A 10,822-nucleotide genomic window follows, 5' to 3' on the forward strand; every position below is an offset into this window, starting at 1 on the left:
CGTATCAAACTTTTCCATGTGCCGCCGTGTCGGCCGGCCACATTCCTTATAAGGAATCTAAAGATTAGGACCTTTGCGTATTCTGTCAACAATCCTTTCAAAATTCAATGATACACGATGCCGCTTTGCACATTAAGTAAATGGATTAGGTTGAATATCAATTGCCTTAACCGACAGACGAGCGAAAACCTATACCTCAGATCTGTCACCAGTGCACTTTAAATAATGATTGTGGCGCAATTGCGCCAAGAAGTATCACGCAACCAGATTATCATCATGGCGGCGAGAGATCAGGACTTTGTGGAAGACTTTTCTACGGACGATGAAGCAGGCGAAGAAAATGAAGACCCCAACCAGCTCTGGGAGGTGGAAGACGTGTTAGATCTCCGCGGAGAAGAGGATACACAGGAGGTTCTCGTTCGGTGGAAAAATTATAGCTCCGAGTTTGACTCATGGATAGATCTTCGGTCAAACCCGGAGCTAAGATCTTTCCTCGAACGGAACCAAGCGAATCCCGATAGTTCGAGCTTGGCAAGACATCTGGTGCCAGCCTATGACCCTAATGACGAGCACAGGCTCAGCATTCGGCAAGCTATATTTGATGAGCTTGGTGCACAGCGTGCAACGCCAAATGCTGACCGCGGAAGGGCTAGGAGGTCTTACGTTAAACTTCCCTTCCCCAAAGCGGCTTTCTTGCGTTGCTTTGGAGAGGGGAAGTTTAACTTCGACATTAGAGAGGCCGATGGCACTGGACGTCAAAACGTCAAGTTCCAGGCTACTCGGGGGGAGCTCGACCCTGTGCTAGGGGTGGGCTGGGGATCACGCAGCTTCAGCACGTCCACTGTGTGCGAGGTTGACCCTACCCACCCTGTTGGGATAAAGTGGTCATACAAAACTAGGGTTGACTTTGACCACAGTGCGTGCCCACGCTGCATGTGGCGAGGCGAAAACGACCGTCCAACATTATGCTCGCCACAAAAGATCATGATTCCTGGCCCACCCTGGCTGGAACTAAGTTTTTGTAAAAGGAGATTCAACAGATTGCAGGTAATTATAATTTGTTTTTTCTGTTATTTTATCTTTCATTTTTTAGAGATACTGTGGATAGATGTAGCTATCACATGAGGTTGGTGTGGCAATAGATAGGCAGTGAGAAAAGCAAAAGGAACTTTTTAAATTAGAAGTCTGAAACAAAGTGTTACCATAATATCGTTCAGATAACATATTGCATCCCTTTTGAAATATATTTAGTCATAGAAACATTCTTATCAATCTCAACTGTAGTTCACTGACTTTATTAGTTTGGGTGGCTCCTAAAGGAGCCGTTTTGAATTTGTTGAACACAATTTAACCATCTTCTTCATCTTCCTCATTGAACACTCTGTAGGTTGTCTGAGCTTCCACTTCCTCCTCCTCCTCCACTTCCCGGACAACCACAGGGTCTTCATCATCATCATCATCATCATCATTCGTGTTGGCAGGCACCACACTTTCAAGAAGGGCTCGCTTCCTGTGGGTGTACACCCTTTTCTTACGCTCGAGGCCATGCTTTCGAGCAAACATTATCCTGTTCTCTCGTTCCATGACCTAGCAACAAAAGTGAAGTTTTTGGTTAAGTGCTGATACAAGAACCAAGAAACAGCAAATGATCGCTAGGTAACGGTAAAGGGGAAAAGCCTTGAGAGCCAGACCTTATACCGGTCTCTGAAACATTAAGTGGCTAGGAGTATCTCCACTCCCCTCTGGATGGGATTGGGACTTTTAAACACAATGGTAAGAACATGAACATTGTAGTTAGCAATCACCTGAACCGTGTACTTGTGGCCTCTACCTCCCTTCTGTGACCCCCGATGAAAGGCCTGTGACTGGAGATGGTTCTTGTTTTCCACTGGCTGGCAGTTGAGGTTATGGATTACGCCATACTTCTCAAGAAACTGATGACAGTGGTAAACAAGAACTGAAGAAGGAAACAAAAGCTAAATTAGGGGCTTTGCTTTTTCAAAAAGTAAAATCATTAATTCAGTCAACTCACCATGAATATAGGGGGTTACATCCTAAAGGAGAAAAAAATATATATATATATATGTAAGAAAAATAGTTTTTTTATTACATGGAGCTTTGATGATTACACGCTTCAATTAAGTAAAAATAAATAAATAAAAGAATAATTAACAGTTATGTACCACAGTAGAAGTCAATAGTGGTGGATATTTGCTGACGTGAAGCAGCAAAGTAAATGTATACAATAACATGTACATTGAACACTATTTATCAACACCCAGGCATATAATAGTTATTGTTTTAGTATATATGTTATGGTTTAAATTTAGTTTTGGTTTAAAATTTTCGTACCAGTGTGATTTTTGTTTCACCTCTGTTTCAAATAATATTAACGAACATGAAAGAAAAATTAAAAAAATACAAATACAATTTTTGAAAGCAAATTAGAGCATGCATAATGCAATAGTCACTTGCATGGTACATTCTAAATGGTATTAAACCATATTGACAATAATATATTTTTTAACTTCAGGAGGAGGAAGGCCGTCTGCTACTTTGACGAAATTGTATTATAATCACAGAACACAACTACAATTTACCTCATCAAATGTTACACATCTGAAGTTTTGTGCCCACTGTTTAGCATGCTGGTGAAATGTTTGTGGAGACATGTAATGTCCATCTCCAGGGTTAGCCCTCAGAGCCAGCATCAGGGTGTGAAAATCCTTCCACAAGTCAACAACTTTGTCAACGTCAAGGCATGCCTGGGGATTTGTGGTGCTTGGATCAGGATCATCTGGAAACTGAACAGGATAAACAATTGAAACTGGCATTAAATAGTTTAATCTAAACTTTCAATTATATTTCCTTTGTGTTGTTGTTTTTTTATTGTATATAAAATATTTCCTTTTAAGTGTATCTTTTAGCTTCTACCATAGTAAAAGTAACTATAACTATTATACAGTTTAAATGCTCCTGAAGAAGGCTGAAATGGCTGAAACGTAAACGTGAACAGAGAGCATCCTTTTCCCTTTATTAAGTGAACATTAAGAAATGTATTACTTAAGTGCTGTGTAGAAAGTATGTTAGTTGATTATCATTTTTACATACATGTACACTGTACTTACAAGTGTGGAAACACCATTCTTCTTCATCCAGTCCTTTAAACAACTCTTAAGTACCTCCTTCGTGCCAGTGACAGGAAGGTCTCGCCCCTTACAAAGCCTAACAAGTGACTGCTTGTTAAGTACATCAAGTCTTGATAGTGACTTGTCTGCCATGTTGCTTAGAAAAGCTTTTAGATTAAGCTTCTCTAAAACAACATTCAACTCGTTACCTTGAAATCAAATCAGAACCAAGGAATAAGTCACTTAAAAATTTCTTATTAAAGACCAGAGGGGTTTCTTGAAAGCATGTTACATTTATCCTAAATTGCTTGAAGAACACCCAACATTAGAAAAGTTGTATATTAATACTGATTTACAAAATGGATGTAATCTTAAATAATGCCCTTTAATATTGTATTGGGTTTCCCTGTACCAAGATACTTAATGCAAGGGAATCAATGAAAGGTGTACACTAACCATCAAGGCTTGACCACTTGATTGATGACTTTCCATCATCGCCACGTACTTCAAAAAACTGGAAGCACACCCCAATTTCCCTCATTGCTTTTTCCATATCCCTCTCTCTCTTCTGCTCTATTGCCCAATTGACAACCTGAATTAATTCAAATAAATACATTTCACCAATTATGTAAGTAATGCATTTTATAAATATACATCCCAGCTATGACAGAGCTGGTACATGTATTAAATCTAGTGCTGTTTTTTATTTATTTATTTATTTATTTATTTATTTATTAAAAAAGGTGTTTGAAAGAATATACCTGATTAAAAAGCTTCCCCATAACTCTAAGAAAGAGATGCAAGGTGTCCACAACCACTCTGTCAAATGGGATATGGACCAAGGGCATCTTGTTGTGTCCCATGCATTCCTCTCCGCTCTTCTGTAACAATGCTGGAATATCCTCATGATTGCGAGAGATACCCCAGTGATGAACTGAAAGTTCAAAACATTTTAATAAACTAAGAGGAATATAGGAATGTTTACACAAGATTTGAAAGTACTTTCCTAGCAAGTATTCGGTTCACTGAGTTACATGTATAGTAAAGCCAACAAAATTGTACATTGTAGGTTATTTAATCCTCAATTCACAGCTATTTTTATTGACATGTTAAGTATATTCCAAAAACAATCATATGATAAGCATTTCACCACAATCTTGATAGTTACTTAATCCATTCAGAATCTAATTGCTAGTATAAATATGCAAGTCACAAAACTCACTCAAAAAATCAAGTATTTGATCCTTGGAACACTTGCACCAGATGCAAAAGTATCTTGCTTTTGCACCTGATAGCCCCAGTAGTATGGCCAGGAATTTCCAATCACTGCACAGCAACCTAATAAAAAGGGAAACAAAATCAACTACAATAAGTCTTTATGATAGTTATCACAAATTATATCTGTGTCAAGAAGTTAATTTAAAGTTGCGCTGACACTGCAACCTCCAGGTGAAATTCTGCTAAGCATTTATACAGGGCAAAGATATACTAGTAGGAAAGATGAAAACAAACCACCACTAAACTGAAAATAATTATACTGATGATGTTGCTACAAGGTTAAGCCTTGAAATTAAGTGCCTTTCCACTCCACCATCCCAATACTGCCTGATAAACAACATACATGTACTTAATGTGAAGCTCTTTTTTGTTTAATTAATGTCTACAGCAGTTATACAACCACTTGGAAACTTACCATTCGATTTTAAAATGACGGCCATTAAATGAAAGTCCATTTCTTTCAAGATCTTTCATTTCTTGAAAGACACCTTTCATGCATGATGTCAGTTCCTCGTAGCCTTCCTTGCCTAAAGGAAAGCGAGAATATCCATAAATACATAACATGTAACATACTGTAGCTAATCTGCAACTTACAGAAATGTGGCAGTAACAGAATGTGGCTAACACTTTCACTGATTTAATTAACAGGGATTGGGGACTGTTTGCTATGTTCACAATACAAGGCATGAATATCTTTCGCCTGCATTTCTTGGTAGACAAGTGGAAAACAGTGTACATACCATTATACAGACATGCATTGTATTGGTAGTCTGGTTTGTGGATGCCTTCTTTTAAGACTGAAAAGACAGCCATAACAGTCCCAATCTTTTTAGAGGTCTTGCGTCCATCACCAGCAAAACGCAGACGGATTGTGGGTTCGACATCACCATCAAACATATCTTGGAAGCTCTTCATTCCTAGAAGATATTCCAAGATATGTGTGATTTTTCGTTGACAGCCGTCACCTTTTAGAGCCTAAAAAATAATTTCAAAAAATTGGTCAACTGTCATTGTAAAGAAGAGTTACATGAGATCTCTTCTTATGTCGAATAATTAATTTACCGGGAATATAAACATGAGACATGTAGCTGCACATACTGTTTGCTTATGAGTTTAATATTGTACATGCCTTGTGTTTACTAGGAATTAAGACACAGAGAAAATATACCATGATCATTATAACTCAGGAGAGTCTCTCCTCCCTCCCATGTGAGCAAAATTCACCCCTGGTGTATATATGTATGTAACACGGATAGCTTCTAAATCAATACATACAGTGCACTGGTTATGATTATAACGCTTACCGTGCGAATAGGTTCTATGGGAATTTCACCATTTTGTTTTTTTCGCTCCTTTTTTAGCCTTGTGAGGGAGGGAAGACCACTTCCAGGGACCATTTTCAACTCATGGTAGCCTGCATCTGCAAGTGCATTATTAACAAAATATAATTATGTATTTGTAACTGTACCTACCCTTTATCAAGCTTGACATAAGGAAATATTATGCAGGAAAGGAAATTAATATGCCAAATGCATTCACAAATGATCAGTACATTGAATATATGTTCAAAGCAGCAAATAAAATTGTGCCTTTTAGAGATGGCACAGTTCTTTATCAGAGAAATGCTGTAATATGCAAGCTGCAATCCTTGCTGACAAGCTTTGGTCATTTTGTTAAGTTGTTACTGCCTCCTCTGACTGTTTTATTCTTGATCAGTGCATCGATTCTGTCACTGTTTTGTAATATTCTTACCATTTAACAGAGCTTTATCTTTTGCCCAAAGGGCTTTCTGGACTTGTACACAATCATTTATGAGTACATTCCTTTGTTTTGCCTGCTCCTGGTTGTATTTCAGGACGACTCTTCCTTGGCTTTTCACCCAGAACTTTGCCTTCAAAAATGAAAATAGAAGATAACTAAGTCAGTGATTGGTAAATGACATTAATAATAAAAAAAGGAAAAAACGTTCTCTGGTTAAAAAGTTTAAGAAATATAAGCTTTCAGCTATTATACTTTAGCCTTTAGTTACACATTTCAGACTTCTAGAAAGCATTGGAAAGATCACCCTCAGTTACCTCTTCTAAAACCCAATCAGTGGGTAGCTTTTGTGCAGAGGCAAGTAAAAAGTCCCTAATTTCCTTTTTTCTGTGCCTCTTCCTGTCAGGACTGAGGTTAGCAAAAGGTTTTCCTTCTCCAAATGCCTTGACATTATTTTGTGCTGCTTTCTTCTCCAGATTAGAGATCTTTTCCTTGAGAAGGGCATTTTCTTGGAGAGCAGCCTGAAATTGACTGAAAAAATTAGGCGAGACCTGGCCAAATTGCTGTATAGGTGCGTTTCTAGCCTCTCCTATTTGAAAAGAGGGATTAAAAACCCGCTGCCGCTTTACAGCATTTCCACCAGGCAGCCAAAAATCGCACATTAAACCCTCCATTGCAAAACCGACACTAGATCCGAAGATTTTGCCGCCTAGTTTAAGCTTCAAAATAGGCGCGAAGTTATAATTTATGTTAAGAGGCTTCATTCTTATATGCTCTGTCTCCGATTACCAACCGGGTAAATCTAAAAATGGCGCAAAAGGATCGCAAAGCTGTCTTAACTTACCCTTCTTGCCCAAGTTTACTTTAATGAATGGCTACCGAAAAAAGCACAAAAAGTAACAAAATTGTTAGTAAATAAGACTAAAAACCTTAAAATCAGCAAAATAAGACATTGAATAAAATAATTTTGGACTGTAGAACTGGGTCAAACCCGCGAACAGCCTATTTTTCACAATTTTTTACAACAGACTGTCACAGAAATCCTTCTCTTCGTCCGCCATGTTGTTTCTTCTTTGCCTTGAAGTTATCCAATCAAATGGCGAGTTTCCCAGTCCCAGACCTTTGCTGAGTGAACAAAGAAGCCTGCGAGAAGCCTGTGGAGGAGAAAATTGCCTAGTTCCCAGGTTTTCATTTGACTCTTCCGATCCTTCCGACGTACGTCATACATCGAAACAATGGTTTCCCGCCTTCCCGCGTATTTTCAAGAGGTAATTTTATATTTACAACATGGAGGCTGTGAAGACCGACGAATCGAGCTCTTTTCGGTGGCGAGAAAATACTCTTGCTGAGCGGCGACGTATGCGACAAGACAGAAAGAAACGCAAGCGGCTTCAGAGAAGAAAGAGTCAAGAGCAGTCCGCATCCAACCGCTTGCAAAAGGCGATAATTCAAAAAGATAGGTACCTTGCCCTTGCAAGGAAATATTATTCCAAGTGGCGACAAATGAACGCAGCCCATAAAACATTACAGGCAAAGGCGAACCGCCTATCGATCGGCTCAAGGTTTGGAACCAACTCTAGGGTGAGTAGTACTCGTGAAGGCTAAACTGTTACATTGTTGTATTTTGAGCAGGTAGGATGGGGGTAGTTTACTGCCAAACATGTGAACTGTGGTCCATCACTGCAAGAGCGTGTCCCAATTTCCACATTAGAAAATTGCTGGGATAAGTGCTATAACCCCTGGATGGAATGCTTGTCCATTTGTCAAATTTGCTGAAATTTTCTTTGAATTAGCATTTACTATTTTTTATTCTTTTATTATTAAAATTATCATTGAAAGAAATAATAATAATAATAATTATAATAATAATAATAATAATAATAATAATAGTCAAAAAACAAAATTTTTTTCTCTTTGAAAAAATTAGAAATCTCAAATGTATGTGCACCCTGACAATCCCAACCCCCCCCCCCCCCCATAAACACACAGTAGCTGTTGCTACTTTTGTACTTTTATACTTGAAAAATAATGCTATTTTAATTTCACTTTTCCCTAGCTTTTCATGTTACAAAGAACCACTTCTTGTGGAAGCTTGCCAGAAATTTCTGGAAATGCCCTAATGCCTCCAAAAGACAAGGATGGCAAAGTTACTAAAATACATCTTGGACATGGTGTATTTGGAATGTGTGAAAAAATGTATTTCAAAGGCATTCCAGTAGCCATAAAGAAGTACAACGAACTGTCTACCTTAGACGATATCCGACATGAAGCAGCTGTAATGGAAAAATGCTCCCATCCATCAATTCCTCACATCTTTGGTGTGAATCTGACAACAAAGCCTTATTTTCTAGTGTCCTATTTTTATGGTATTAAAAATCACTCCTGTACTTTGTATCAGGCACTTCGCAGTCATGCCATAACCCTCACAAAGTACTGTGCAGGCAAGATAATGTTTGAACTTTGCCAAGCTCTGCAATATCTTCACATGAAACAACTTCTCCATCGTGATATCAAAACTGATAACATTCTCCTGACTACGGTGCATACTGGCTTTCATCCAATGCTCATTGATTTTGGCAAGACGATTGAAGTCTCTGAGGCAGTTTCCAAAAAGAAGTGTCTAAGTAAGCCTCAGCAGGATGAATATCGTAAAAAGTATCGACACATTGCTCCAGAAATACCTCTTGGCCAGCCACCTTCATTTGCTTCTGATATATTTTCGTTTGGTGTAGTTATGTCTGATGTCAGTGATACCATTCCTTCTGAGAATTGTTTTCTTGAAGGACAAAGGAAATGCTTGGAAGAAAATCCCAAATTTAGATGTTCAATTTCTTACCTTCTTAGACAGCTTGAAAGAAATGCATTCCTTTGTAAGATATAAATTCAGTTCCCAGAAAATACCTTATTGTATAAAACACAAGTACAAAAATTCGAAAGTGCTTCAATCCATAAGCAACGGCAAAGAGATAATTTACCACAGTTTTGAGGGCACACGATTCAAATGTGTTGAAATGACAGGCAGTTTCAGTTTTTTATTGAATTCACTATTGGGTTTTCAAAATGCAGTCATTTTTAGGAAACTCACTGCAAAGATGCAGTCATCTTTTGGCAGCCAGTGAAAACAATAACAGCTGCATCTGCGTAGATCATTTCTGACAACTTAAAACTGTAAATTATCTGAATACAACAACTTGAACTTAATTTATATTTTGTTTCACAAGCACTGCTGTAAAATGAATTCCCAAAATAAAATGTGATTTAATTTGCAGCTGTTGGGCCTTCGCCGAACAGCAGTCTTGTGTGGTTGTTGATGTGTCAGGAAGCCATTTAATAACTCTTCAGCAGGGGTATCCTCAAAGACACTTTATGACAATGATCATTCATGATTGTTGACATCTTTTTCACTACCCATCCTTCTCGCAAATCAGAGGTAGATACTGCAATCCATGTTCAGGAGAGTTAGCATTTTCTGCTTTGAAATAAGATCAACATGCAAAAAGGTAAATTTGTACACTTTATTCCACTGGCGAAGCGCTGGCAAGATGTCTTATTGCATCAGTTCTTTGCCATCTACCGCTCAACAACCTCAAAAGCTAATGTCGTACTTGAAGGTTTTTTTTTTTTTTTTTTGTTGCCTCAGCTGGTATTTCGTCAATCTTTTCGCCTGTTGCTATCTTTTCTAACTTGAAAAAAGGACTGTTCAATACATTAAAAAAAAAATGTATAGCCTCACCAGGACTCGAACCTGGGCCTTTGATATGTCCTACTTGATGCAAGCAGGGTCAACACTCTCCCAACTGAGCTATGAGGCCTACCATAGAAAGGAAGAGGCAAATTAATGCCTTTATCTTGACCAAGAAATTTGACCTCACATTTCCGATTTTCACTGTGTATTCATGTATATTATTGCATCAGTTCTTTGCCATCTACCGCTCAACAACCTCATAAGCTAATGTCGTACTTGAAGGTTTTTTTTTTTTTGTTGTTGCCTCAGCTGGTATTTCGTCAATCTTTTCGCCTGTTGCTATCTTTTCTAACTTGAAAAAAGGACTGTTCAATACATTAAAAAAAAAAAAATGTATAGCCTCACCAGGACTCGAACCTGGGCCTTTGATATGTCCTACTTGATGCAAGCAGGGTCAACACTCTCCCAACTGAGCTATGAGGCCTACCATAGAAAGGAAGAGGCAAATTAATGCCTTTATCTTGACCAAGAAATTTGACCTCACATTTCCGATTTTCACTGTGTATTCATGTATATTTCACTGTATAGTTTCAACTCTGATATCACAGAAACAGCTTACCCTTAAGATCCCTCGAAAACCGTGCTGTCTTGTAGAATGTTGAGAGCGCAAAGTAAATTGTAAAGTAAATTGTTTCTTTGAGAACATTTTTAAGCTGTTGTAGGTTGCGTGAGTTAAAAGCCTGCAGATCAATAGAGGTCATCGGTTACCTAGTAACTCTCTGAAGAACGAGAGGATTACTGACAGATAACTTGCAAAAACGCGAGATCGAATGCCGGCTTTTCAAGAGGGCATTAATTAACACAGAGCTCTTGTTGCTCACTAGTATTACTTAGTAGCATAGCAACTAGCCAGCCTACGCCACTCAGAAATAACCGGATTAAGTCTGGTATTTAGCCGCGAAAGCTCGATACG

General features: G+C 38.3%; 3 protein-coding genes across 4 annotated transcripts; 2 read left to right on the forward strand and 1 right to left on the reverse strand.

The window, feature by feature from the left end:
* Nucleotides 1-128: 128 nt before the first annotated feature.
* On the forward strand, nucleotides 129-1,487 carry LOC144640900 (uncharacterized). Of its 2 annotated transcripts, none has more exons than XM_078499957.1 (2): nucleotides 129-1,126; nucleotides 1,388-1,487. In XM_078499957.1, the coding sequence occupies exon 1, from the start codon at nucleotides 226-228 to the stop codon at nucleotides 1,123-1,125; it is 900 nt and encodes a 299-aa protein (XP_078356083.1). In that variant the 5' UTR covers nucleotides 129-225; the 3' UTR covers nucleotide 1,126; nucleotides 1,388-1,487. The 2 variants fall into 2 exon arrangements, with proteins under 2 accessions (XP_078356083.1, XP_078356085.1); XM_078499959.1 differs by having other exon boundaries at nucleotides 129-1,047; nucleotides 1,388-1,433.
* Nucleotides 1,348-7,218, reverse strand: LOC144640899 (uncharacterized). Its single transcript, XM_078499956.1, has 13 exons — nucleotides 7,009-7,218; nucleotides 6,159-6,297; nucleotides 5,711-5,826; nucleotides 5,147-5,381; nucleotides 4,822-4,933; nucleotides 4,351-4,466; nucleotides 3,890-4,062; nucleotides 3,585-3,720; nucleotides 3,129-3,337; nucleotides 2,601-2,804; nucleotides 2,033-2,054; nucleotides 1,806-1,957; nucleotides 1,348-1,587 (listed from the first exon to the last, which is right to left on the reverse strand). The coding sequence occupies exons 3-13, from the start codon at nucleotides 5,801-5,803 to the stop codon at nucleotides 1,348-1,350; spliced, it is 1,692 nt and encodes a 563-aa protein (XP_078356082.1). The 5' UTR covers nucleotides 5,804-5,826; nucleotides 6,159-6,297; nucleotides 7,009-7,218.
* A 233-nt stretch (nucleotides 7,219-7,451) lies between these two features.
* On the forward strand, nucleotides 7,452-9,045 carry LOC144640901 (putative serine/threonine-protein kinase DDB_G0281745). Its single transcript, XM_078499960.1, has 2 exons — nucleotides 7,452-7,745; nucleotides 8,221-9,045. The coding sequence occupies exons 1-2, from the start codon at nucleotides 7,452-7,454 to the stop codon at nucleotides 9,043-9,045; spliced, it is 1,119 nt and encodes a 372-aa protein (XP_078356086.1).
* The last annotated feature ends 1,777 nt before the right edge of the window (nucleotides 9,046-10,822 follow it).

Source organism: Oculina patagonica, unplaced genomic scaffold, assembly GCF_052425735.1.
Source record: "Oculina patagonica isolate OP01 unplaced genomic scaffold, crgOcupat unplaced549, whole genome shotgun sequence".
Taxonomy (NCBI): domain Eukaryota; kingdom Metazoa; phylum Cnidaria; class Anthozoa; order Scleractinia; family Oculinidae; genus Oculina; species Oculina patagonica.